The following is a 25,963-nucleotide window of genomic DNA, read 5'->3' on the forward strand; positions in this document are numbered from 1 at the left end:
AAGGCGAAGGGTGCTGCATAAGTGTCGCGGTTCGTTTGACAGTCGCGCCTCGTGCGAGCCGCGTGCTCCGCCACCCCCGAGCCGATGTCCTCCCCACTATATCCGCCCTCGTTGCGCGCGCCCCGGCAAGCTCCCGGCCGAACCAGCAGCATCACGTGGAATAAACTATACGGAGATGGTCTATCTTCATTTGGGTGAGGTTAGCGGTGCAGGAACCCCCGCGACGCCAATAAAATTCCGTATCTCTACGACAGGTTGTGTATCTGTTCGACTGCCGTTCCGCGACCGTCTCTTATACACGCACACTCGTGCATCCCCGACGTACACGGGCGTGAAGCTTATACCCGTTATACGTTCACCCCGCAGAGGCGCAAGTATATATACCGCTGTCCCGGACGATAATTCGTCGCCGACCCCAGATAGATCAGCAATTAACCCCACCCCGGTCATTAAGATTGCAGAGGGAATCATCTATTGCTAATTTTCATTGAGCTGTACGGAGATTTCAGGGCTGATTGAAAATTTTCCTGCAAAAATCGGCCGCTGTTGAACAAATCTCGAAGGTACGATGCAACTTCGTTCGAGTGAATTCATCAGCGATTCGTCTAAGGCCGTATACGGTCTAATCGGTATGTTCGGGTGCCACGCCCTGTATTGGCACGTTTTTTTTTTAAATCAACCGAGATATTCCTATTATTATTATTATTATTATTATTATTATTTATGAGATTTTGCAAGAGAATCCAGAATAACTTCAAAGAATCGTGTATGCGGAAGCCGAGGGGACGAATAAACAGTTTTGAACATAAATCCGCTGTGCCTGTCCGTGCAAGTGAGTGGGACGTTTTTATTTTTTTTCTTTTTATTTTCAACAATATTGTGCGTAAAATGATGAAGCGGCGAGGTTGCATGATTCACAGATATGTGACTGGCGGTATAACGATGATACCACACTTTTTGCTCGAGGAAAATTCGTTAACTAACGAAACGCTTTTAGAGAAGTGCTGTTGGTTTCAAGAAACTTGTAGTACCGGATAGTAACGTACATATTATAATAAATTTAAAAACTGGTATTCAAACAGTGAAACATCGTGCGGTTTCAACAGAGGATGGCCTCTCTTCGACACCGCGATACATTACGCTTGTAAGTCTGACCTCTTAAACAGCAGCTTGGTATAACGCGGAAAAAAATTTTCGTCACATTCGTATAACAGTGCGATACAGCTAATAATTGTGACTGGCTAATGGATGCAGTGAACAGAAATTTCACTTCTGCATAAAAGAGTGTAACGAGCGTATGCAACACAGCTTATGTGACATGACCTGAATTCAGAAAAAGTAAACCAAATGTCTCGGTTTGGTAATACTACGATCACCTTGATCCTTGACTGCCTGAATCTTTTGTTGCGAAACAAAATAATATTTTACCGTCCAAATTTCAGGAACTATTCAATATTCTGCCCTATCCCCAGACCTGGTAATCAAATTTGCAACCATGATAATTCGAGGGTGAGAATCGTCGCGTGACGCAGGTAGACTATACGTAAGACGTACGGATCGAGGGGAAGAGTTGGCGTTCTCATCGTCACTGAGGTGGTTGAAACAGGCGCCTTATATATACCATGGGTGAAAATTCTAGGGTCTTTGCTTTAATGGTCACCCATTATGCAAAGTTGAGATCCATAGGAGCGGCCTGCCGCACTGTTAAGAGTTCGGAGTGGAGCGACTACTTTATGCCCGGTTGGATGAGAAAAGTAAAAAAAAATAGGTGAACGCGAGAGAAAAAGGAAGAAAAAGGAAGGAAAAGAAATGCCGAGCTGTCTTCGTGACGAAATAAAAGACTGGGCATAGCCCTAGTTACACAAGATTTTGTAAGCCCATAACCGGGAACTAGATTGACCACTGTCCTGCTCGACGTTCGTCCGGTGCGCCACCTAAACTCGAGCCGCTCTACACCGAAGCCATTCTAAGGAGCAAGCTTCTTATTACACGGCAGGCTGTAGAGATAGCGTACACAAGCAATCCGCCTCGAGGCAAACGGCTCTGCCTCGTCTCGCAAAATGCAGGAACGATGCGTGCGTTAATTTGAAGAGAAACTGACTCCAAAAATCTGTCTGTGACAAGCAAAGTGTCACTGTAATCGAATCAACGCAGTAGCCTTATCCCTGTCTCTTTTCAATCGAAGATCGCAAAGCGATTGCTGAGCAGGATATCGGAGACCTGCAGTCGAATTAACCCGACGTCATTCAGTTCCGGGAGCGTTTGGAAATTGTTGAGAAGAGCGATTGGAGAAGACGCGGAGCAGACACATTACCGGATTTAATCAAGTCGACCCGGGAGTTTTGCACCCTCTCACCCGTGCGTCAGACGCACATTTAGCCCCGGTGTGTAACGCGCGCCGAATCAGCCAAGAAGTAGCGTCAAGCCACTCACAATCAGGTTTATCTCGTTCGTAATCGAACGATCTTGAACACTATTTAGCCCCATTTGTCGACTCCAAGTATTAACGGCAAAACGGTATTAACGGTAAAATTCACGCACTCAATGAATTCGCTCAAGTTTCCGACGTCGGCGAGAGATTATAGCTAAAATATGTTGAGGACATAAGCTGGGATCGGAAAGCTGAAGAATCGTCGACATCGTCCGCTTGAGGACGGCGTCTTGTGTCGGACGGAGGCTGCAGGCGTCGTTTATGCGGAATCGTAGCCAGTTGTTTTCTTTGTCTTGCACCTTGCAAGCGACTATTCACTCACCCGCAGCCGCGGTAACTTGTTGACTTAACCGTACAGCCGGACGGGATCGAGGGACGAGGATTTGCGGCGTGGTCCTATATAAGGAAGATGTTGAAAATAAAACGGCTGCTCAACCAACCGAGCACTTAGATTAATAGCCGATTCGTACTAATTACAAGCTGACCAGGGGATGTCCCCGCTTGTATCTTTGCTCCCACTCCGTTTCAATTCCCCCCCAGTTGCTACACACCAACCGCAATAAAAGTTCCAGTACTTATAAATTGCCCCGTCGCAGTCCACGAGACAATGCAACTCCAATCTTTAGCTCTTCGATCTCAACGTCCGAGCTTCTTGTCCGTTTCTGACAATGGTGTAGCGCATCTGGATTCTCCGAACGAATCCTTTTCACTCGGTATCCGATTAATACCCCCATTCTCGATAATGTGTCGCTGTTCAGAAAACTACTTGGTAACGCAATCATTACATTGTTTGTTAACCAATTTGCGCGTTGATTCGTTCAAACTTTTTTCAAGTGACTTGATAACCTACGAAGAATACTCGAAAAAGTGTGCCGATAAAAAACTAATTACACTACGTATTTTTGGTGCATCCATTGACTATAATATATCTTCGGGGTGGGAAAAATTCGAAGGATGGTTTTGTTTTTTCTTCACCCCGGGTAAGAAGTGCCACGCATGAAATCGAATGATACAATGGTATACTTGAGGTATGAAGCTACTTGAGTAAAACGGACCCGTCCTCATTCCGCTTCCATTTGCGGAAAACAGCATTTTACTGGTCACCGGTTCTCAAAAAGTTGAATATGAGCTCTTACAATACGGATGTCGCCAGGCACAATAAGGGTCTACGGCCCTGCAGCGAAGCAAAGGGAAAGAGATCAGATTGGCAAAAAGTTATTTGTCAATTAAAATATACGAAGCGGCATTATCGCTGAACGAAAAAGTCAATCATCCTGAATTTTTGTCATACGAACGAAAGGTACAAGCAAGAAACAGTCTCGGTACAAGAAAAAAAAAAATAAAAATTAAGCGCTCGATCGTCAGTGATCGGTAACAAAGTGACGTGAGCTTTCTAAAAATCGGAGAAAATTCTTTATCTCTATAGTCACGATAACGAGCATCATCATCAATAATGACAACTTTAATTGTACAATGTGGCAATACCAGTCTACAATGTCGAAGAGGATGAAAAGAAAAAGAGAAACATACCTCGTTTGATTAGTATCCGTAGAGAAGTGGAAGCTCGTATAATACTTTTTCACATCTTTTTTTTCTTCTCCTTCTTTATCTCACCGACTAGGTATACCGGAATTCCAGCACGAGCTATTACGGGGTAAAAGTTGGAGGCTTTTTTGGGGATGGAATCGCGAGGCTGGCTATAGACTCGATATAACGACGTGGCTGGGTCTGTGTAAAAAATTTTGCGAACGAGATCTGAATTAAGGAGTGGAAGAGAGCGTGAGGCTATCAAGGCTTCCTCCTCTCGCTTCCTCGCTTATACACGTCTGTATACCCCGTGCCTGCCCCCTCCCACTCACAGTGTCAATAAGCGCGAGGCGTGTGTCTTCGCCCGGCGCTCCGGGTGCGAACCGCTGCTGTTTATGACTTCTCATAACGCCCCATAAATCAGCAGCAACCCTCCTCCCTCCCCGGGCTGCAACCCGATCCGATCCGATCCCTCGAGCAACAAACGCGCTTCCGAGACACGGCATCTCGCCTAGGCGCCTCTACGATCAGTTTTCGACTCCTTCCCCGCCGTTTCCAAGGTCCGAGGAGTCCTTTCCTCGATTTTTCCCTCGTCCTTGCGGTTCCTCCCGCAGGTTCAGGTCGGCTCCACCGGCATCTGTTCTAGGCTCGTGGTCGCCCCAGGCACCCATTCAACGCCGGCCCGTGTCGGTCGCGCGCTGCTCGTTTCCTCGCTCACTCTTTCGCTCGCCACTCGCTCGCTCGCTCGCTCGCTCATTCATTCATTCATACGCGCTGCACGCGATTTGAATCGATAAGCAAACCCCGACAGAGGCGGGGACCTCACCTCGCGCTGTCTACCGAACCCACACTCGGTGTATATGTATACTACTGGCTTTTTGTCTGGCACGCGCTACTCCGAAACCGTATACGTACACTTATACCCATACTATACACCGTACGTGGTGCCCCCCTGTTGCAGAACATATTTAACTCCCGCAAGGTGCACCTGGTCCACATTTTTCATTTATTCATTTACGCCCACTTTTTCGTACCGTTTAAAAACAACGCGAACCATCCTAAACTATAATTTTTTCACCCTGCAGTAATTGTGAAATTTTTCTCTCCAATGATAACGATGTACGCGTTAAAGCTCGATCACGTATATTGCGAATGTAAGAAGCTCACTCACTCACTCGACTTACACGTCAATATAAACTTGTGAACAAAAATTTTTATCTCCCTTGCTTATATATTTGAATATTCTTTTATTCATGCATGAATGAATAATAAATTTTCCCAACATGTACGGCATCTTGTTCAAATATATACCTAAATCGCAATATTCTTCCGAGTAGGCACGGCAAATCCTACTGTCAATATTAATTTTTCATCTTCACGTACGGATGAACATGGACAAACGTTTGGTGGAATTCTTGAAACAGAAAAAAATTGCAATAATTATATCCACATTGCCGAAAAGTTGGACGCACGAACAGATTCGTATCTTATTCGTTCAATTTGTTCCTTTCGCCGTCATTGCACAGCCTCCGGACGTGAGGCTATCCGCCATGATCGAAGCTCGCGAGAGGTTCGAGTTAAGAATCCTCCTCCGTCCCCCGATATGACGGACCGGCGGGTCGTGTCCCCCGGTGCGGAATCGCTGTTTTATAATATCGTCACCGCGGGAGTCGGCTCGTCGGCGCGAACAAGGGCACGAGGCATCCGTCCGACCGCGTGGCTTGCGTCCCGGGCTGACGGCGAGGCGTGGAGAGGAGAGGAGAGGCGATCGGTCGGCCGACCGGTCGGAGGAATCGGTCGGCCGGAGGACGGCGAGGCTGCGGAGGGACAGGCGAACAGACAGAGAGACGGACGGACGGGACGACGGACAGAGGAGCTGGAGGCCGCTCATTACGGGCGGCGCATACGGTAGGAATGCGCAGCGGCTTCGGTCTCTCTTCGATACAATAAATACAGCATTGGCGATCGAGCGAACGAGCGAACGAGGGACGAGATGAAAGTCGAGGTGAACCAACTCACGGATCGGCAACAATGCCCGCTGTAGTAACGACATCCAGTTAAATCTGATGCCCGCAAAAAATACGCCATACTACCTACCGAGTACCTACTACCACTGAAACAGCTCCTCTCCGATGTTCCAGGAGTCGTTCACTATTGGCGCAGCATCAGAGGGAAACTCCTCGCCACCGACACTTCGTTCGTCCAAACTAACTATCCTGTACCTGGGTTACCTAGGATACCTGAAAAGTGCGGGCGACTCTCCCGGAGCAGCCGAGATTCACCGATCGGCGGATAGTTTTAAGAGATGTCAGCTGCCTCCGATCGACGAGAGATCGTAACAGTCAATTTTATTTGCACGACGATCGGGGAACTCGATCGTAATTGCACCGGGTACACGAGGATTCGGATTTTACGCTGTTCAATTTATGGACAGCCACGAGACACTTCGGTTAATCTCGAACAATGGTCGTTTCAAATCTTCGAAGAGGGATCTGAGACGCGTTTTTACTTGCGATTATTACATATCGACTGTTCAAGACAGTCAAGTTTCGCAGTTTTTGAAAATTTTTTTATTTTCTGATTTTACCGTGAGTGGAACACTGAACCAAGTCTCGAATCGTCTATAAGGAGGTTATGATCTGCAGTTAATAGTCTTCAACACTCACCGTGACGATATAAATCGTATCAGATATCAGACCCGCGTGATTCGATCAGATATCGAAGAACGTTCGCGGTATTTTTGAAACTGCTCTTCCATCGAAGGATTGTTCGGCTAAAAAATCTGTTACCGAAAAACCTGACGATTCTCTACTATATTTCCGCGAGATTCGTAAAAAATTAAACAGATTCTGGAATTCAAACTTTACCAGATCCGAGCCAAAGACCCCGACTTGGCTCGATAACGTCACACGCGTTATTAATTACCAAGGTTCGGTTGTTTGTAATTAGCGTCCGATCAGTTATAGTTAATTGCCGAATTTAATACCCCCCGACTCTCGTACCCCGCAGTCCGCAGGATCCACAGCCATTAATTATCCCCTGCCTGTTCTCGACTCTTATTTTAGAGAAATTTTAACCAGCATATTGGAAACCCTTCTTTTGCTCTACTTTATACGAGAAGTTGGGCGTATCTCGTCTTACTTCGAGCCACCGCGCGGCAAAATGAACTCGCAAAGATATTACGCGACGACCATTTTTCTTCCACGATTCGCCTCAACTTCGACCCTGCGTCATACGCCAAAAGCTGATGCCTGTCCCGCCTGAGCTTTCGCCGGAGATGAAAGCACGCGGATCCCGGCCGTTCCTACGATTCTTCGTCAGCCGGACCCGCCCGGTCACTCTCGCGTTGATTTATGTCCCTGTGCAGTGCAGAAGCCCCCTGCTTCGGTCTCAGCCCCAGAGTCGACGATTCGCCGCTTTAAACAATGGAATTGCATTGCAGCGTCAATCTTCTTCCATCAATCTCAACTGTATTCCTTCGCAATTTTATGCCCCCCGCCGCCTCATCTCGCTCCTTCCCTCTCTCCATCGGCAAATTGAAAGACCAAAAACGATAGACTTGCACGCCGGCTGATAGATTCAAGATTTGATTACGAATAATTCTTAGTGATTGATTAACGAACGAATCGGTTTATATGAAAACAAATTTCAAATCCGTTCCGGCGAAAACAAGTTGCAGATATGAGCTCGGGCGTGCAGATCAACTGCACTGAGTGACAAGTGCGAGCTGTCGAGAGAATTCGCAGCTTTTTATGAAAAGTATCGTATCGTTAGGTCGAGGCGCGAACTTGCTTGGCGATAAATTTATGCATGTCTATGAATAAGTTCCCTCAAATGTACAACGCGTTGTATACATAATATTGTACACATAGACCTAAGGAAAGAAGAAAGTTGAACGAGAGGAGATATAACTCATACGAGTAAGGGGCCTCTGCGCGTTCTTGGCCACTGCATCAATCAATCTTGACGCGAATAATTATTCCCGGCCTGGGAGAATAACCGTTCTTCCCGACCTTCGCGAACCTTTTGAAATATTATACACGAAATAGATTGCATTGCTGCATAGTCAGTATCATAAGTATACATGGGCATTCTACGGTATCTCGATCAAGATTCTGTGTCGATGTCTCAAATTGTCTATAATTTTTCGTATGAAAGTATATGACGCAAAATGCGATCGCAATTTTTTTCAGTATTTTTCGTACCAACGTATTTGAAGAATAATTTTAAAGCTTGAAAATAAAACACTTTCTGGAATCTGAAAAAAATTTATCGAGGTGTCATGGAATGCCCTGTACGTATATAATATATATATATATATATATATATATATCCTCATTTCTCATTCGCGGACAATTAATTTGCGTCGGGATTTAGAAAGGAAATCAAAATCCATATCCCACGTTTATACGATAAAGGCAAGTAGCGTTGTTTGGAATTTATGTGGCGCCAAGCGTGAGGCAGGAATATATTGAATATTGAACACGTGTGTAACCTGACGGTGATTTCAAATTCATTACCACAGTTGCAGTAACAAAGTAAAGCGTATTGAAAAATTGAGATCGTAACCGGGTGCAGTCAGAATTATGGTGAACGGTGATTTCCTGAAGTAAGATCGGGGAATTTTGTCGCGGCGAGTATGACTGATTATCATTTCATGGAGCCAAATATGAGAAACAAATCCCACGAAAGGAGTGCTTACTAATTTTTCTAAACACATTTCGCTTGAGTGAAGAATAACAGTGCTCGGAATCATAATTATCGTCGAATAAGAAGCCTTACCGAATTTGCAATTGCAAAAATTCGACAACAGATGATTGGTAATATTTGTACAGTAAAGTGCGCGTGAAGATTCTTACCTGTCCGTCCAACAGAGAGCATCGTCGCGATACCTGAAACAAAAACGAGATAAAATCAGTTAGTTGCAATTCCGGCACACATGCATTCGCTTCGTAAATATTAGCATGTGTACAAGCTAGTGCCTAAAAGATTAAAAACACTGTAGAAAGTAAAATAAGAAATTCTGTTTATTTCCTCGCGAAATTTTGTACACCTCTCAACGAATCCGCAACCGCCTGCACACTCGGCAGTAGCTGATCCGTGTCCGATCGATTTTTATGGACCGAATCGCAGTTGAGACACGGTTGGGCAGCTGCGTATTTGGCAGACGTCATTCGCGTCATTGTCGAGTGTGGCAGCGCACGTCTGACTTCTCCGCCTTTTTACTAAATCACTAATTCGACTTTTCGTTCCCCGTATAGGAGCCCCCTCCCCCCCCCCCCCTTCCCACCCTACGCTTTTTAGCTTTGACCCTCGCGCGCAATTTCCGTGTCGCAGAGCTTACAGGGAAAAGCTTTTATATGAAAGCCGAGCCATATGAATAAGATCAACGTCGTAAATTTCACGCGAGTCGAGCCTAATCTCGAGATGCGAACGGAGAATCCTGCAGTTGCTTCGCGTCAGCACCTAGTGCAGCTTCAATTCGGCAATTTTGCCTCCGGAAATGATTCTTCTCATCGAACCTGATCTGGCACCGTTTAAGAGTGCGAAGATTGTTTTTTTTTTTTTTCTGAATATAGGCACAAATATGTTCCGCGAGTAAGTCTCACCCAAAAACTGAGAAGACTCGGTTACCAGTTCAGCCACCGCGTGTAAGAGATTGGCGGTGCTCTCCCTGTCTCTCTCTCTCTCTCTTTCTCTCTGTCTCTGCCTCTCTCCCTCTCTCGAGCCTTCAGGGCGTTAGCGTAACAGGAAAACATGCGACGCGCATCGCTGATTTATACCCGCCATGTGTTATCTGGCTTTTAAGTGCTAAGTCCGCCGATGCAAAGATTAAAAACTCGCGCAGGAGCGCGCATTCCTCAAGCGAAGCAGGACGACAAGAACCACCGAGACCGGTGTGGTGGTGCACCTGCGATATTCTTATGCTAACGCCGGAATATTCGGATAACAACCGCCTTCACCGAAGGGACGTCGCGTCGTACAGTCTGGCCCGAAAGGGAATGCCACCTCATGCCTTCTATACACCTCTGTATCCATACATATCCGTATAACAATCCTCCAGCTCCTGCAGAGAGTCTCAAATCTCACAATCGTATTCAAAAACAAAACAGTGTGTCATACTTCCGGTACGTTTGCCTTTTGAATGATATTTTTCACCTTTCTTCACGAATTACCAAGATATGCTGGAGTGTGAATTTCTACACATGCAGTGTAATTATTTTGTAAGGATCAAAGTTTTTCGGATACCATTTCTTTTCATATTCGATAACTTGGGTAGAAAAAATCGCTGACACTATTGTAAAGAAAACTATTTTCAAGGAAAAATTCTCTGCTACAAAATGACTATCGCGAAAATCTGAAAAAAAGTTGCTTTGATCGCGTATGACCGTGTGAACTCGAATTCACTTTACATATTTAACGTAAGTGATTTAACGATAGGACCACTCGAAAAACAATTCATATAGACTGATTATAGAACATAGCGCTTGAAGCCAAAATTTTCAGCTTCAAAATCGTTTTTGAATCAACTTTTTACTTGCAATTTATGCAAAGGTACAGCCTTTCGAAGTTGTACCTTTTGTTGGTCAAAAACAGTGGGAGGGGGGGTCCGTTAATTTTTTCCCCGAGTGTAACTTCAACACTTAAATAAGGGATTACACTCGACTTTACGAACCTACGTTCGGGATACAAGCGATGAACGCGTCACCCACTCTTCCGATAATTTCCAATAGTTCATAACTCGCGAGTTCTCGAGTGATGCGGATGCAAGAGGCGAGGTTAGGGAGAAGGATGAGAATGAGGATAAGGCCTGCACGGGTAAGAGAAGAGGAATGGATAGGGCGTGACGGGACAGCTGATTCACACGGGAAGATCGGCGGGGTCTGTCAACGCGACATGATTTAAAGCCAAATATTACGACAGAAGAGGCATTCCTCGGCTTTCTAAGCACTCCCCGATCACACGGGTGTACATATTTTAAGGAGCTGAGGAAGGGAGGAAAGGGGGATTGGGAAAAGAGGAGGACAGTCGGCCGGGGCTTCGACACTCGTGCAGATATTCGAGCAACGGTTTATTACCGGCCACGTCTACCCCGGGCAACGAACATTGATTTAATGCGCGAGTAATTGGGCGACCGGACGTCTCTATGAGTGCCACCTTCAACCGCTAATGTCCCCCACCTCTGTCGGGGGATGGCAACCCTCTCTGTGGCATGCCGAACTCGTTATTGCCGGTTTTATTGCTTTGCGGGTGCAGCCGGAATCGGGACTGCGGGGTAAACCAGGACCTTTCCACCGTAACTGACCGCCCGATGCCCAGTCGGTATCCTCAACTTTGAATCCACGGAGCCACTGCCGATTCGATACTGACGATAAACTGAAAGAAATTCAGCTGCGGAGAGCGATTCTCCTTGCACAAGCATCGAACCTCTCTTCTGTAACGAATGATCGATTTAATATAGGGACAAATTCGTAAAATCGTACGTGAGTTGTGTTTCAATCGGATCCAATTTATACGGGCGTACAACGGAATGACTAAAAAAGAGATGAGTAAACAGATGGTTCGAGAATCCCAATCGCCCCAGTCTCAACAAACTGCTGCAGGTGAGGTGTGAGATCGAGGCAGAGCCCCCGTTATTAGATCACCAGGCGGCAATTTATTCGGCTCTACCGACAGCTGATTTCCTCCTTTGGCCAACGTCGTAGATTATCCTCCACCTTTAATACCAGAGTCCCGTTCAGCGCGGTAAAGACGAGTCTAATTCAGGCTAATTTACCATCGAAATATAATAAAATAATAATCGTACGTGGCAGCGGTTAATTTACGACACCTCGAGTCAGGGTGTCAGAGTGCTGTATTTATTTCCATTACTGAACATTCTCGTCGAGATATAACTACGTACGTATTTGAGACGACCAAGCGAAGTGAGGACAGGCGGTAATTGATGCTAGTATAATTGAAACTGAAGTGCGCAACGATGCTTTACAAGTGATTTAACTCCGGGCTTATTGTCAGTCGATTATATTACAGGTACACACGATTATGCAACGTCGTGATTTTGCGGTGTGAATTCTCATCAATGTGGGCAAAATCAGCGATTTATCGTGCGTAATATCCTGAGAGGCGTCGCGAATTTCGCGGCCTAAGGGAGCAGCGTCCCGCGTCGAAAGCTCGAGTCCTTCGGTCGGCGGGGGTCGTTTAAGAATGTTTTACAAGTCGTCGTAATACGCATACGGGGTATTCGGGTCGGCGGAGGTTCGCCGGGGGAGGAACACGTGTCGCGCGTCACATCCCCCGGTGTAAAGTTTAACTTGGGTAACACCGGGTGCACGAAATGTCTATTCTCTAGTTCGGCGGCGGGACGAACGGGATTTCGGAGGTGTGGGGAGAATCGTATAACGACGATCCGATTCGTTGGGACGCTGGGACGTTGTGACGTCGGGACGTCGCGGTCCGGAGTCGTAAGTCATGCTTTGGTTCTCGCTTTGAACTCGAATGGCTCTCGGTTACGACGTCGCCAACCATCGCAGCCCGGGTTGCGGAACACCGCCAAAGGTTTGATACCGTCGCGACGCCGACGCCGCCACGTTCTCGCGTCAAAGTAACCCTTTGTGATATCGGCCCGGTCACGCGCGCCGGATTGAGACATCAGAGAGGAAGCTGCCCTGCTCTTTCCATCTCGCCCGCGTTTCACCGCCGTTATATTACTTAAGCACCGCCGCGTTTAACGAGCTTGTGGTATATTGCCACCAAGATGATTAACGACGATAGAAAAAGATTACAACCGCTTTGTAAACTCGCTTCTTCTGCGTCTTCTTCTTCTTCCTTTTATTACTCGCTACAGCGCACCGCGGCTGCAACGCGCCTTGCTAGCGGCCCGTGGAATCGACCAAGATTAGGTACACTAACCGTGCATGAAAAACAAGAATGCCGGAAGCTGTTGGCACGAGCGAACATCGTTACTTGGCAATTTTTTTTTTTTTTTTTTTTCGTCTTCGGTTTTCTACCTCTTTCACACTCCGCGAGTGCGAAAGCCTCAGCGAATTTCGTATATCTTCTCGCAACGCGATCCTCGAAAGATAAAAAAAAAGACATCACGGTGTCTTCGGTGAAAAGTGCAAAATTTTCTAACGTGTTAAAAGGTAACTTTAAATCATCGGTATTATAATAAAAATTTCAATTAATTATAAAAGTTGTAAATAAATCTTAGGTTCAATTTTTCATTTTCAATTGATTGAAATGCAACTAAGCTATGCGTTCTGAAGCCACGAAAACTAACTTTTAAACTGTTTAAACTCAAAAAAACATCATCTAGTATACAAAATCCCCTGGTCAAATTGGATTGCAAAGAAATTCCTCGAAGAAATCGTACACCTATATCCCTACAGATACAAAGATTTATCCGCCAGAGTTTCGAGGTGTGTACCGTGTATCCCCTCGACGTAGGTATTACCCAGGAGCGTTTTTATTTTAAAAATAAAGTAAAAATAACGAATTTTCAAATCGATCGCAAAAATACGTTATTCGAGGCGGAATGCAGCGACACGCACCGATCGAGCGGCGTGGCCGCGGTATTTTCGCTTCTCAAAAATTCTGTATCCCTGCTCCGGGGGGCAGTGATCTCCGTGTCCGTGCATCGTCCGTTCGCATCATCGCATAACTTAAGTTTTTCTGCAACGGGCTGCCCGAGGCGGAGCCCCGAAAAACAGCTGATTAATCGAAACCGCACAGATACATTCCTTGCCGCGAAGCAAGGCCCCTCTCACCACGCATACAGGTGAGCGTTTAGCTGGTTCCCCGTGCTTTGAGGCCGCGCGTGTTCCGCGAGAGCTAACAATAAGCGATGGGGTTCGAGGGGTAATGAACACCGGTAAAAGGACGAACAATCCCTGTCACGCAAGCTTGTCGACATCCTGGGCAAAAAAGGAGACAAACTTCTTTCTGATTGTTTCAATTAAACAATAGACGACCGTTAGTCAGCCCCGGCATTTAGCCCCCCGATAATTACATACCTTATACCGACCGATATAACGTTGCAGTTCCGAACAAGGAGCGCAACGACTCACCTGTCGAAGACATTCCATTTCGGTAGCACGAAAAAGGTTGGAAAAACAAAACTACACATTTCGCACAATAGAGATTAGATCTATTACATTGCTATGGTAGCTCAATTTTCAAGCTCGAATCACGCTGTTTAATACGAACGCGCGAGCTGGTAGAAACTGTTCATTGAGTGAAGAAAGCGTATTCGAGGAGATGGGAGAAAAACGTGCAATCCTGGAGCAGAGAACAGCGGAGGGCATACAAAAGTATTGTAAAAGCTACTTGAGGAGGAGTATCCGCGATTCGATTCGAGGAAGCTGTGCAATCCCCGAGTCGCCGAAACATTCCGATGTATATATAAGAGTCTGAAAATGGGAATCCAGCTTGCCGGGTAACGAGCCACCCGAGGGACGCGGTCCGGACTCGAGGCGTGGGTTCCAGTTCGTTTTTCGCGTCATTTTTTCAGCCCGAATATTTGATGACGAATTGACGACCCTCGCGCGACGCTCCGATCTCGACACCCCGGGAAACGCCTGGGAAGGCTTATCTCGCTTCCCGTCCACCGGCCTGGACTTCGACGAAGAACGTCGCCAACGTTTCGTGTTTTGCCTCGACGAACGATCGGACGCCGCGCCGTAATTATTGGACACAGAAGAAGCCAAGGGACTCCCTTCGCGGCACACGTGAGCAACTCTTCGTTCCTAAACGCGTTATGGCAAGGAATGCGGGCTACCGGTATTTTCAGTACATGTACCCACCTCTATTGCCAAGAGCACAGGAGCAGAATCATTAAGAGTTGCCAAATTCGGGGAAAAACTAATCGGTCGGGGATCCTGCGGTGGTCTAAAGGATGCAAACGAAGAAATAGCTCGCTGGAAACGAGTTGACGAACATAGACGAGAAATAAGAGTGGTTAAGCTGATTTTTTGCGTTTGTTTTACGGCAGTGACGAAATTACTAAGTTGCATTAAAAATACATCTGGTTCCCATCTCGCTTTCTTCGCCCCGAGCAGAGTTCTTCGGTATTTTTTCGAACACTGCAGAGCACATCAAGAAACAGTGATGATAGCTCGTTTTTCATCAAACCATGCAGGCACCAATTAAAACACAGACAATTTATTGATCTGGTTTTCTAAAATTATTTTCTAGTTTAATATACTGCATGTTCTATTTCATGAGTATTCGCACTGTTGTATAATTATTTCAGTAATAAAAGCGATAATTTTAGTGTCATTAATATGAAGCATAATATCCCAGTCTTTTTTTCAAGCGATTTACGTAAAGGAAAACGATTATTCAAGCATTCAGACTCTATATTAGTTTCAGGTGAATAAGATCAAATGAATTAAGAAATTAAATAATTAAACCCCTCAGTCTAAGAATAACCTTGATCGAGGGGGAAAAAATCATCAAATTTGGGCCAGCACTTAACGATACGAACAAAAAATTGCATACTTCAAATCAAGAAATGAAACAATTAGCTACCAGAAAGTTCATTGCAACCTAAATCCATCCGCGCATATTTATCCTTATATTCCACAAAACGTTCAAGTTCAACCTTCAAATGTACATTACAATAATCATGATCAAATAACGTGGTTTTCCACACCCAACGCCATTCTTGACCTTGACGAATGTTCAAAAATTAACGCGATGATGAAATCTGTGAAGAGAATGAAGATCCGCGTTTTGAATAAATTAAAATTATAGAAGTACGATTAAAAACTCGTTTTCATGCACGAAAATCTGCGTGATTTTACAAAGGGATATCTGAGAATACATACGCGCCGCGTGAATATCGGATAAAAATAGTCGAATGATTTCATAATTGAAAGCCATGCGGCAAGCCGGCACGAGCGAGCCTTCTTATATTCAAATTAAACACCTGAGTTGAAGGTTCAGCGACCCGCCCGACTAATTAGTCGATTACGAAACTTGTGGATATCTCGTTGTTGTTTAAACGATTTTCGCTCGTATGAAGTGGTCCCGATTTGCATACAAGTATTCAACAGAACCGCCGACAAACCTCCAAGCTGCACAATGCAGAATGATAGTACATTCTCTTTTGCATAAAATTTGAGGGACAGTAGGAAATTAACCGATGAAGTGTCGGTTTCGCTACGATATTTGTTGTCCCTGATTGCTGAGAGTTTTTCGAACTTGACCGATCTTAAAATACGATAAGATCGATGCAAGAAATTCCGCAGCACTTGATTCATCAAAAAAACTACAACCACTAATTGAAAAGCTGCGCGAGTGAGACTTCCGTAGTGGATAGAATCACGGACCAGTCGACACTGATTGTTAACCGGGTGTGAATCGGGGTTTGACTACTTTCAGCTACCCAAATACAACGAGTGCCGGTAGGACAAACGTTCGAAGTTACCGAATTTAACCCTTGCGGTGCACACCAGGGTCAAAATAACCCTACAGTATCTTCAATTTTCAGGTATTTTGTTGTTTCATGAATTTATTTTGTCATATTGAGAATTTGCCGTGAAATATAATAGTTAAAGAGTATCTCAATTTTTTAAAATAATTGGGATCGATATCTCAGTTTCTACGAAATGATTTTTGATGCGGGGTCTCCAGCGACCCCGGTGTGACGCCAGTGTTATATATAGGGGTTGTGCAGAGTAAGGGTTAAACAGACTGTAACGAATATGTGAGCTTACAGCACTTATTGTGCGTTTGCTTGTTATTGAATATGGATTACCAACACAGGCAAAGCTACAATAACTGTTGAAAACTACGCCTGCCTTTATTCCCTCTGTAACATTATCACCACATTATTCTTCTGCCCTAAGAATCTAACAATCAATCTTTCCTCATACTGCCATCATTCCTGATCACCAAAATCTTCTCAACGCTCAAACTTCTGTCGCTATAACATCGCTTGTATGTACAAACTATCATCAAATACGTGACAGGAAAAACTATTTTTATAAAAAAAAATGTTATGTTCTGTAAATGAATGTAATCGCTTTCTAGTTGATAATATATTTATTAGAGCATAATGCAACGTTTGTTTACATGACGGTTGCCCGGACCAGACTACCTCGAGTCTCGGGATATTGTCGTTTCAGGTGTGTGTCTGTTTTCGAGCAAATGAGTGTACGTGTGTTTGTGTGCGTGTGTGTACATACATTACAATAAACATCTACACAGAGCTTAACCATGAGACAATAAATATTATCACAGACGATGCTTGGTGCGGGAAAAAAGTGAAATATAACACGTCTACAAGATACCGGTATAACTGAATAAATATTACTGCAACTTGTATTAGTCATCGCGGAATGAATATGATACCAGTTAAATTGCGTGCGAAGACAAACGGGGAACTCCGTAATTTCCTGCGATAATTGCAAATATTTCCACACGTCTATACGCTTACGTGGCTTGACAAGGTATATAAACGCAGGCGGATCGCATCAGGAATCGTCAGACAAGTTCGAACTCTGTGCAACGACACTACAGCCAACTTATTATATACCTGTACGTCATCATGCGTTTCATCGCCTTGGTCATCGCGCTGTTCATCGGGCTGGTACACAGTCCGTATCTTGCCATGGCAGCGACGCTAACGCAAGGGCCAATCTGCGGTAACGTGCGGTGTACAGCTGGGCAGAAGTGCATTTCGGAGCAAGTCGTTTGCGTCAGAGCTCCGTGCAACCCTGTTCAGATATGCGTTGATCTCTGAAGGATACGGTTCAGTAGCGATTCATCGGCAACGTTTCGAGTTACGTAAATCAGCAACAATTCTGAGCTTGTTAATAATCACCTAATGGCGTAGCTTGCATGGTGAATTTTTTTAGTGAATAAATATATGACCGATGCGTTAAAACGTGTGCAGTTTCTTTTACCGATTCTACCCTTTTAATTATTCCCAACCTCGTCGATCCTCCCGTATTAAAAGTTCTCGATACCGTGAAGATAAACAAGTTATTCAAATATCATAGTTCGAATTAGACATTTCAGTGACTTTAGATTACTAATTTTAATCAACTATATCCACAGTTTTTGTTTCAAGTTTTTTTCTCAGTAACCCATCACTGTTAATTTCAAGGTTTCCTCTCTCTGGATTGAAGCTCGTATCACACATACAACAATTTTTCTAAATAAAGGTCAATAATATCCAATAATAAATATCTTCAACATTTTACCGCAATTGATGGATCGAGTTCGGAACTGAAATGTTATTTTTATTTATTATGACTCGATACGTTGGCACTGAACTTTGGACAGAATTACTTTGGCAGATTATTATTTCATCGACTGAAGAAACCTGATGTACTAACGTCGAACACGAATTGCAGATTGTAAATGCGTTACGACATAACTCAATTAGACATGATCGCATATGCAAGGCACATCATTTTTCTATAAATATTGTACATTAAACATCACACTTGCAGACCACGATGCGTTCATTTTTGCCTCTGAACTTCTTGATCGATCTGCATACCGGTATGTTTGAATATGCATCAAGAAATTAATAATTGCAGCAAACAAATTTGCCAAGTCGGTATATGAATAGAATATTGAGTATAAAGTTCGATATAAAATTCTTGATGCAGCATAAGCGCGTTAATTAAGCATTATCCTGAAATTCGATCCTGGTTTAATCTTTGAATAATTTTATTCGCGATGATCGGGCATTTTTCATTTGAAATATGTATGAGTTTTAATATTAATTTCGCTTTATACTGTGATTCATATCTTCTTGCCATTATAAACTGAATCAAAATTTATCTAGACCTGGGTAGCGATAATTACGCTACTCAGTGTCTACTGTCTCAATTATAAATTCATTTCTCTTTCAGCTACAAAAGATCTGGCATTATGAAAACAGCTTATAACTCTGTTAAGCATATGTAGTAAATAACACGGTGTATTATTTATTATTCATCCATAATGTGCATAAAATACCTGCTCGCCGGAATTATTATAACGGGTTTTATAATTACACTTAACATGCATTGCAGCAAACCTGAATAATGAGTACAGATAATGCCTTCGTCCTACTTAGCACCGATGTTCCTCGGGAATTCCGGTGATTATGCATATATGTAGGAATCCAGCTTGTCGAAATTTGGCTTTCAAGGAGAGCATTTAAATTAACCACGGTGCATTTTGTTAGTATTTGCGTCATATTTTCAAAGTACGATTATATCTCGAGTACGAGTATCTCTACATCACGTCACATGTGCGCAAGGGCTGAATAAGAAAGCACTGCAATGCGTTAGTGACCAGTCTGGGTATTAATGTTTCGGGTAGCAGGTCCGATTGTGACTGAAATTTATTTGAAACCCGCGGCTCGGGAGCCTTTCAACAAATCCGACGTTTACGATCGTCGAAACTCGCCGCGTGTCGTCAACGACGGTTTCTGGCCGGACGTCACTTCTCACTTAGATAACACGGCTCTTAAAAATTACCAACACGATTGTAATCCTGGTTTCCCGGTTTACCGTCGTGCTCTCAGTCTCCAACCGTGGCTCAACTATTAGCTACAATGGCCGAGATAAGCTTCAGGACCACCCTACCAGCACTATCATTGCTGGCTGCTGCCTAGTTCACGAGGCTTAAAAAGAGAAGATTTATCGGTTTTAAATACCAGTACAGCATTTTTGAAATCAAAATCTGAGACTGAATTTGTGTAGCATTTGTTGAACGAATAGAATCAAGCTTTTTCGTGAATATTTTCATTAGGCAAAACACGAAAGGGAGACAAGTTCTACGTATAATGTCACTGACCTGCTGTGAAGGCAAACTGAATTATGAATTACACTAAGCAAATGTATTTATTCATTTCATGGGGTACGTTATACAAACGCGGAGCATTGGAAATCCGTAAATAAAATAAGGTATAGCGTTGAATAAGTGGAAACTATCACAACTGACATGTGGAATTTAATATTAAAGTTTGTAATATACGGCCGTAGCGGGGGGGGATCGATCAGATGTTAACAAGTCGTGTTTCACGGATTGGCGCACCAACACAAAGCGCATCGTTCTAGCGACTACGCCCGTGAAACACCGCGTACTCGAGGACGATTTCTTTGACGGTGAAGGCTAATGGAACGAGGGATTTGAAAAGCGGAACCAAGACCAACGCCAGAAAAATTGAAAGCTCATCTCCTACCCGCCAACTGCCAGGGGTTACACCTCAGGAAATGCAAAGAGGGAGAGATGACGAACAGCAAGAGAGTGGCGCAGGGGGGAGAGCATATTATAGTCGAGGATCTTGGTGCAGTGCTCGGTTATCGGAAGGTGTCGCACATTTTAAGTAAAAGCCGAAAGTTTGAACGAAAATAAGAAAGGTTGTTTGAAAAAACACGAGATTTCAATTAAAGAGACAAGCTTAGTAATGAGGCATTCTGGATTTATTAGCTCAGGTCTTCGGGGGCCTCGGTTCTCTGCGTGTGAGCGCCGAAGCCTCGAAGCAGAAGCAGAAGAAGAAGGAGAAAGAGAAGGACCTCGAAATGGTCCCACGCCGATCCTTCCAGGATCCTCACCTTTCCGAAACTCCTCCCTTTCAAGGATGTTACTCATTTGCATCAATTCGAAACTCATTATTGTTTTATTTCTCAGCCACTGGTCCGCTCCCGTTTAGATAGATCCTCTCACCTCCTTCCGCCGAGACTTCTTCTTCTTAATTTCGCTTGTACCCCAATCAGCCACCGTCGATTATCGCGTAAACGGTCCGAGGCTCGTGGGCCATTTTATCTCGATGCCTTTTTGGGCTATCAAACGGTTCGGGGAATGATGCAGCAGTACGGTGGATGGCTAAACCTCGGAACAGCCGTGCTATGGCATTTCACCGGCGACACGAGTAACCATACTATCGTCTCGGTAAGATGAGAGACCAGGTTTTTCCTTCCGGCACACTGTAAACCACCGTGACGCAAGACTGTAAATCAAATTTGCATCTGCTGACGGTGCTATAATATTTAGTAATGAGACTAGACCAGGCGTGCAACATGCTGAGTAGATCAAATGTACAGTGTGATATATCTAACAATGAATCACACCTGCTCCAATGACTTTTGTTCTTCTGATTGCCGGTCCGTCCACAATCGGTCGCCCTTGCGCAATCAGTAATCGAAGTACGCGGAATACAAAAAAAAAAAAGGGAAAGAGATGTTCTACGGTAGCAATGACGACTCGAGATAAGGATCTGCTCATCACCTCGTTAATGCCCGCTTTACATTTCACAAACGTTGTTACTCCCGTTGTCATTGGGCCCTACGAAGCATTCGGAAGGAGAAAAGCGGGGACAAATCGCGTGACAGATGAAGCCAGTTTACAGATAGAAGCTGTAGCGTCAAGCATTGGTATTTCCAGGCCTAATGAAGGGCCCGTTGGCATCACAAAAGTATTATATCCGCAGCTGCCAAATTCGAGAAAAGATCTGTTTTAGATACGTTCACCGCGTATCTCCCTGCATGGGAACTTATGTTGTTCCTTTATTTTTGCCTTAATTGGGCAAAAATAAATGTGCAAATTCGTTGATTGTACGAAAAAAAAGTATTCAAGCCATTCGCGTTTCATGCCTCGTTAGAGGAGACGAAGTCCGATGGTAATTTTGAGAATACGCTCGGTTATAAGAAAAAAAAACTGCTTGGTACAAGATGCAGTAAAACGGGTATACGCAAAGATCGATACGAATCGGCAACAGGTCGATTGCAGCGGCTCAATTGCCCCCGGCCTATTCGCTGCTTTGCGGTACCCCTAATTATGTGCGGCTCAATATCTTATCGAATCTTAATATGTGATCTTGAAATGCCGTCGGAATTATGCACGAAAATAACAATCTCTATTCGCGGTTGCAGCGTCAGAGCTTCTTCTTTGCGTGCGGGTTAAGCGGCCTTGCTCGCATAAAATGATCGTTAAAAATTATTACTGATATTGAAAATATCGCATTTCCGACAGGTCGATCTCCCGAGCAGCGTTCGGCCGAACGATGAAGTCTGTATGTATTATTAACAAATCGAGAAATCGAAAAAGAGTACGGAAAATAATTGCAGCGAGTAGTTAAATCGAGTTAAAATTTTCATTTCGTTAATTCGAACTCACGTCATCTGGGATTGATCGTCATAGCGATGAGCGGCCTTAAATACCTAACGGAACCCGGGTTTCGTGAATTTTGCATCGCTCGAAATTTATGCATCGAAGTGGAAGATGATCAGCCTGGAATTTTTCAACTCAGAAAACGGTTCCGCTTGGCCCACTGTAATTATTATTACCATCATTATTGTTGTTTCAAATAATCGCGAAACGCGCTTGACAAATGAGCTGCAACTAATTATCTCCGCTCAGGCAGCGAAGCTCCGCGATATCTTGTACCTACACGACGTCTACCTGCCAATCATGCAAACGGCTGACTGAAGATGAACGTTCAACATCGATCGGCTATCCGCAAACTGAATAATCTCGGCATGCGACTTGGATCATTCGTCTCGTCTCTCGTTAACGATTCCTCGTTCTGCAGAGTGTGCAAATCTCCTATCGTGTTGTTACGTCTCGCGGTGTTGCATCGGCAACATCATCGACCGTCAGAAGAAATTCGAGAATGGCAAAGCCTTTTATAAGTCACGTTTTATAACTTTGATCAGGAATGCCAAAGCTCACTTTGCATCGCACATCGCTTACCGACAACCGATTCGAGCAGAATCTAATCCCGCTTCTGAAGTCGCAACCTCAAGTCCTGAATTCCGAACACCTTGATAAAAAGCAATCGGGAGGTGCGGTACAACTTTGTAGGTACCTGTTATACCTTGCTCATACGTAGGTATACGTTTGACGTTATTGCGAAGCGAGTTCGGTGCGGATTTATTTTGTCGGCTCGACAACCGGCGGCACCGTTCCGTCTGTGCAGCCGAATGTCCCCGGGTTGCCCTTCGCCGCGTTACGTCGTGTTACGTATATTACCGAATACTTTAATCAGTTTGGCTCGCTCCTTGGATGGATCGAGGGCCGGGAGCCGGCCGACTTCTTGCCTCCGCTCCTCGATCCCCGTCCTTAATCCCTCCTGCGTTTCACCTGCAACGCACTCTCACCATACGAGCCGAGGAGAACCTGCAGGCCTCCATGAATAATACACGCGCGGCACAATTAGCTCAACCGTTTCCAATTTAATCGGCGAATTATCAGCCCTACAGAGAATGGAGACCTGCTCTCGCAAAAAATTGAGCGAGTATAGTAACGACCCGCAGCGATCGAGTCTCTTTCGAAGGAAGCGCTACAGCCGTGGATCAGACGCTTCGCTCTTTTCAGTCGGATAAATTTGCGTTGTCCATTTCGAACGAAACGCAGTGATTTTATTTTCATACCTTGTAGGATTTGCCGAGCGTTGCTTGTTGGACTAGATTTGCCGAATACTCGCATGCTCGCATAATCCTTCAGCTAGATAATGCGGATAAACGAACCGCAAGAGTTGCACAGCGTAGGCCGTTACTCGAAATAATGGTACTTGTAGTTGTGAAGAAATTATCATCGAAAGAAACTAATAAGCAAAATACGCTCAACTGGTTACAAATCACGATTGTTTCGTATACCTACACGAATTTTTATAATCCCGATGCCGAGTTTTTACAGTCATTTCGAAAGGAATTGACGTCTCAATTCGAATCACGTGTATACGCGTTCTTTTTTCCCTTATGAATAAACTCGAACGTTAATTCGCAGTTTACTTGCAAAACCGATTGCCTCGAATCTTGAAATTGAAATGATTTAATTACTTTTTCTTACCGACTTCCAAGGTTTCCTTCCAACAATACCAACGTTATTAACTTTTGTAAACACCGCAATCGTGGAATTATGAGTTTCTTTTTTCCGGCATTTTTCTCGAAACCGGTTTTTACCGATCAAACAAAGGTTTGCATATTTCTTCGTCACCGGTTACACGGAGATACTGTCTCTGACGAAAGCGTGCAATGACGCGTGTTATCAGATCCAGGATTTCCCTGAGAATCTTCACGATGAAAATATGAATGAACGACTGTTGCGCGGATCAACTGCCAGGTCATTGAATCGCAGGTGTTCGTATCAAATTTCACTGGCCACGCTTGGTTTGGCGTAGTGACAATCACGGCCACAGTTTGCTGCTGATCGAAACAGGTGCTGAGTAACTAAAAAGTCACTGGTATCGCCAGCACTGTTCGCTTGTTTACATATCGTAACTGCCACCTACGCAGTTGTTTATTACACCTTCTATCCCCCTAAACTATTTGCTGCACCGCACGGTGACTCAACCTGCGATTGACTTGGGCACGGAACCTTGGGCTTGATCGATTCCAATTATTTCAAAAGACTGCTCAATTTTTTCCTTGCTATACCCGAGCAATCGATGCGAAAACACGGCGATATGCCTGTACCAATTTCTAGTACAGTTACAAAGACCGAAAGCAAGCTTTGGAGTTGCAAAATTATCGCGCTCTCCTAAGGAGACGGTCGCGTCCTGAGGGACTGACGACCCCGAGACGGCCATTCTTGCCCCGACAGCGTCTTGAACTTCAACTCCTCGTTTCCCGACTAAGTTTCTCGAGTTTGACCCTCGTAATCGCAGTCCTGACACGAGGAGGTCAACGGCGCAAAGTTGACGCGGCAAGTCTTCGCCGTCATCTATCACAACGTCCCGTATATTCCCGGGCATAATTATCACGTCGGTACATTCATCTATTTTAATAACGATATCACTTAGCAGCTGCTCAACCTTCAGGTGAATGGGCTGGAATGATCCCTCGGAGATGGATCACCCGCGGCTCTCGCTGGTGCCTGTTATTACCGTACGCGCATCAGTGATTTACTCCGCACCAATCGCGTCGTGAAAATTTTCGGATTGGGTATTTCTTTGGTATAGTTACGTGTGCGTGCGGCAGAAAATTTTTTGAAAGTTGATTAGGATGGATTTTCTTCAAACCTCTTGACAACTCCCACGACGAATGGCGATCCTTCCTCTGGGAAGCGCAGAGAGGAGCGTAGTATGGGAATATTATCCTTTGGTTCAACGGGCTGGATATTTCTTTGACAGAGTGAAAGGATTTTTCTAACTTTATTGCAGGTTGTTAGCGGTCGAGTGTTTGTTGATTATTGGGTCCAGCGGTCGTCCCTCACGGTGAGAGTTGCCGCCAACGTAGAGAGGAGATGAGACCCCCACAATGAGGAAAAATAATGAGTAAAATCATCACCGGTTTGCTTGACATAACGGCCTGGCGTTGTTTGCACAGCGGGCGGTTTACCGTGGGTCCCGAACGCTGCCGGCGCACGTTGCGGACGAAGAACACGTCAAGTCGCTTGCACCGAGCCTTCGACGGTCGATTTTGTATTCTACGAGAGTTTAATTTTCGAGTCTCTAATCATTGGAAGCTTACGATGCGGCTGACGTAGCCCGTCCGTCGATCTCGATCCCTGGATCCCTTTGGCGCTCCGCTTTAATTGCCGATCCAAAGTTCTCGCCGCATCTCAGATATTCCGTGCGGGTAACCTGCCCGGTTACAATTAGTATTTATAAGGATTACCATGGAATGGCCAAGACCTCGAATTCCTCTTCGGCTCAACGAGTCGGTCTGCAACCGCTTGACGACTACGACGATCGAAGAAGAAGGGAACAGAAGACGAAGACGAAGGAGACGAAGACTCTTTTACTTTGTCGCGACAGACACGGTGCAGTGTTTCATTCAACGCCCAACCGGCGTTCCTATCTGGCCGCAGCGCTCGCTCCGATAAGACGTGTTAACTAATGGCTGATTTGCATATGTACCTAACCCCGCTCCGACTAAGTGAGTCCCGTCGGCCCCTGCGTCTCGGGACCTATCTCCCTCGCCTTCCTATAGGGACATGTGAGAAACCTGCTCCAACTGACCCACCGCAGGGACTCGATTCATTTAGCCACTTGAGTAGACCCCAAACCTTCCGTCTCGAAGACCCGTCGAAATCCTCGACCCTAACCCGACCCAA

At 44.9% G+C, this 25,963-nt stretch overlaps 1 protein-coding gene across 4 annotated transcripts in view; it reads right to left on the minus strand.

Moving 5' to 3' along the window:
- Nucleotides 1-25,963, minus strand: part of LOC107225460 (protein trachealess) — a 174,265-nt gene that overhangs the window by 129,488 nt on the left and 18,814 nt on the right. For all 4 annotated transcript variants that reach the window (XM_046737445.1, XM_046737442.1, XM_046737441.1 and 1 more), the window contains exon 2: nt 8,818-8,850. Coding sequence is in view for 3 of the 4 variants with exons in the window: in XM_046737442.1 (XP_046593398.1) it covers nt 8,818-8,850 (33 nt within the window). In the remaining variant the exon portion in view is untranslated. The remainder of the gene's footprint in view (nt 1-8,817; nt 8,851-25,963) is intronic.

Source organism: Neodiprion lecontei, chromosome 4, assembly GCF_021901455.1.
Source record: "Neodiprion lecontei isolate iyNeoLeco1 chromosome 4, iyNeoLeco1.1, whole genome shotgun sequence".
NCBI classification, from domain to species: Eukaryota; Metazoa; Arthropoda; class Insecta; order Hymenoptera; family Diprionidae; genus Neodiprion; species Neodiprion lecontei.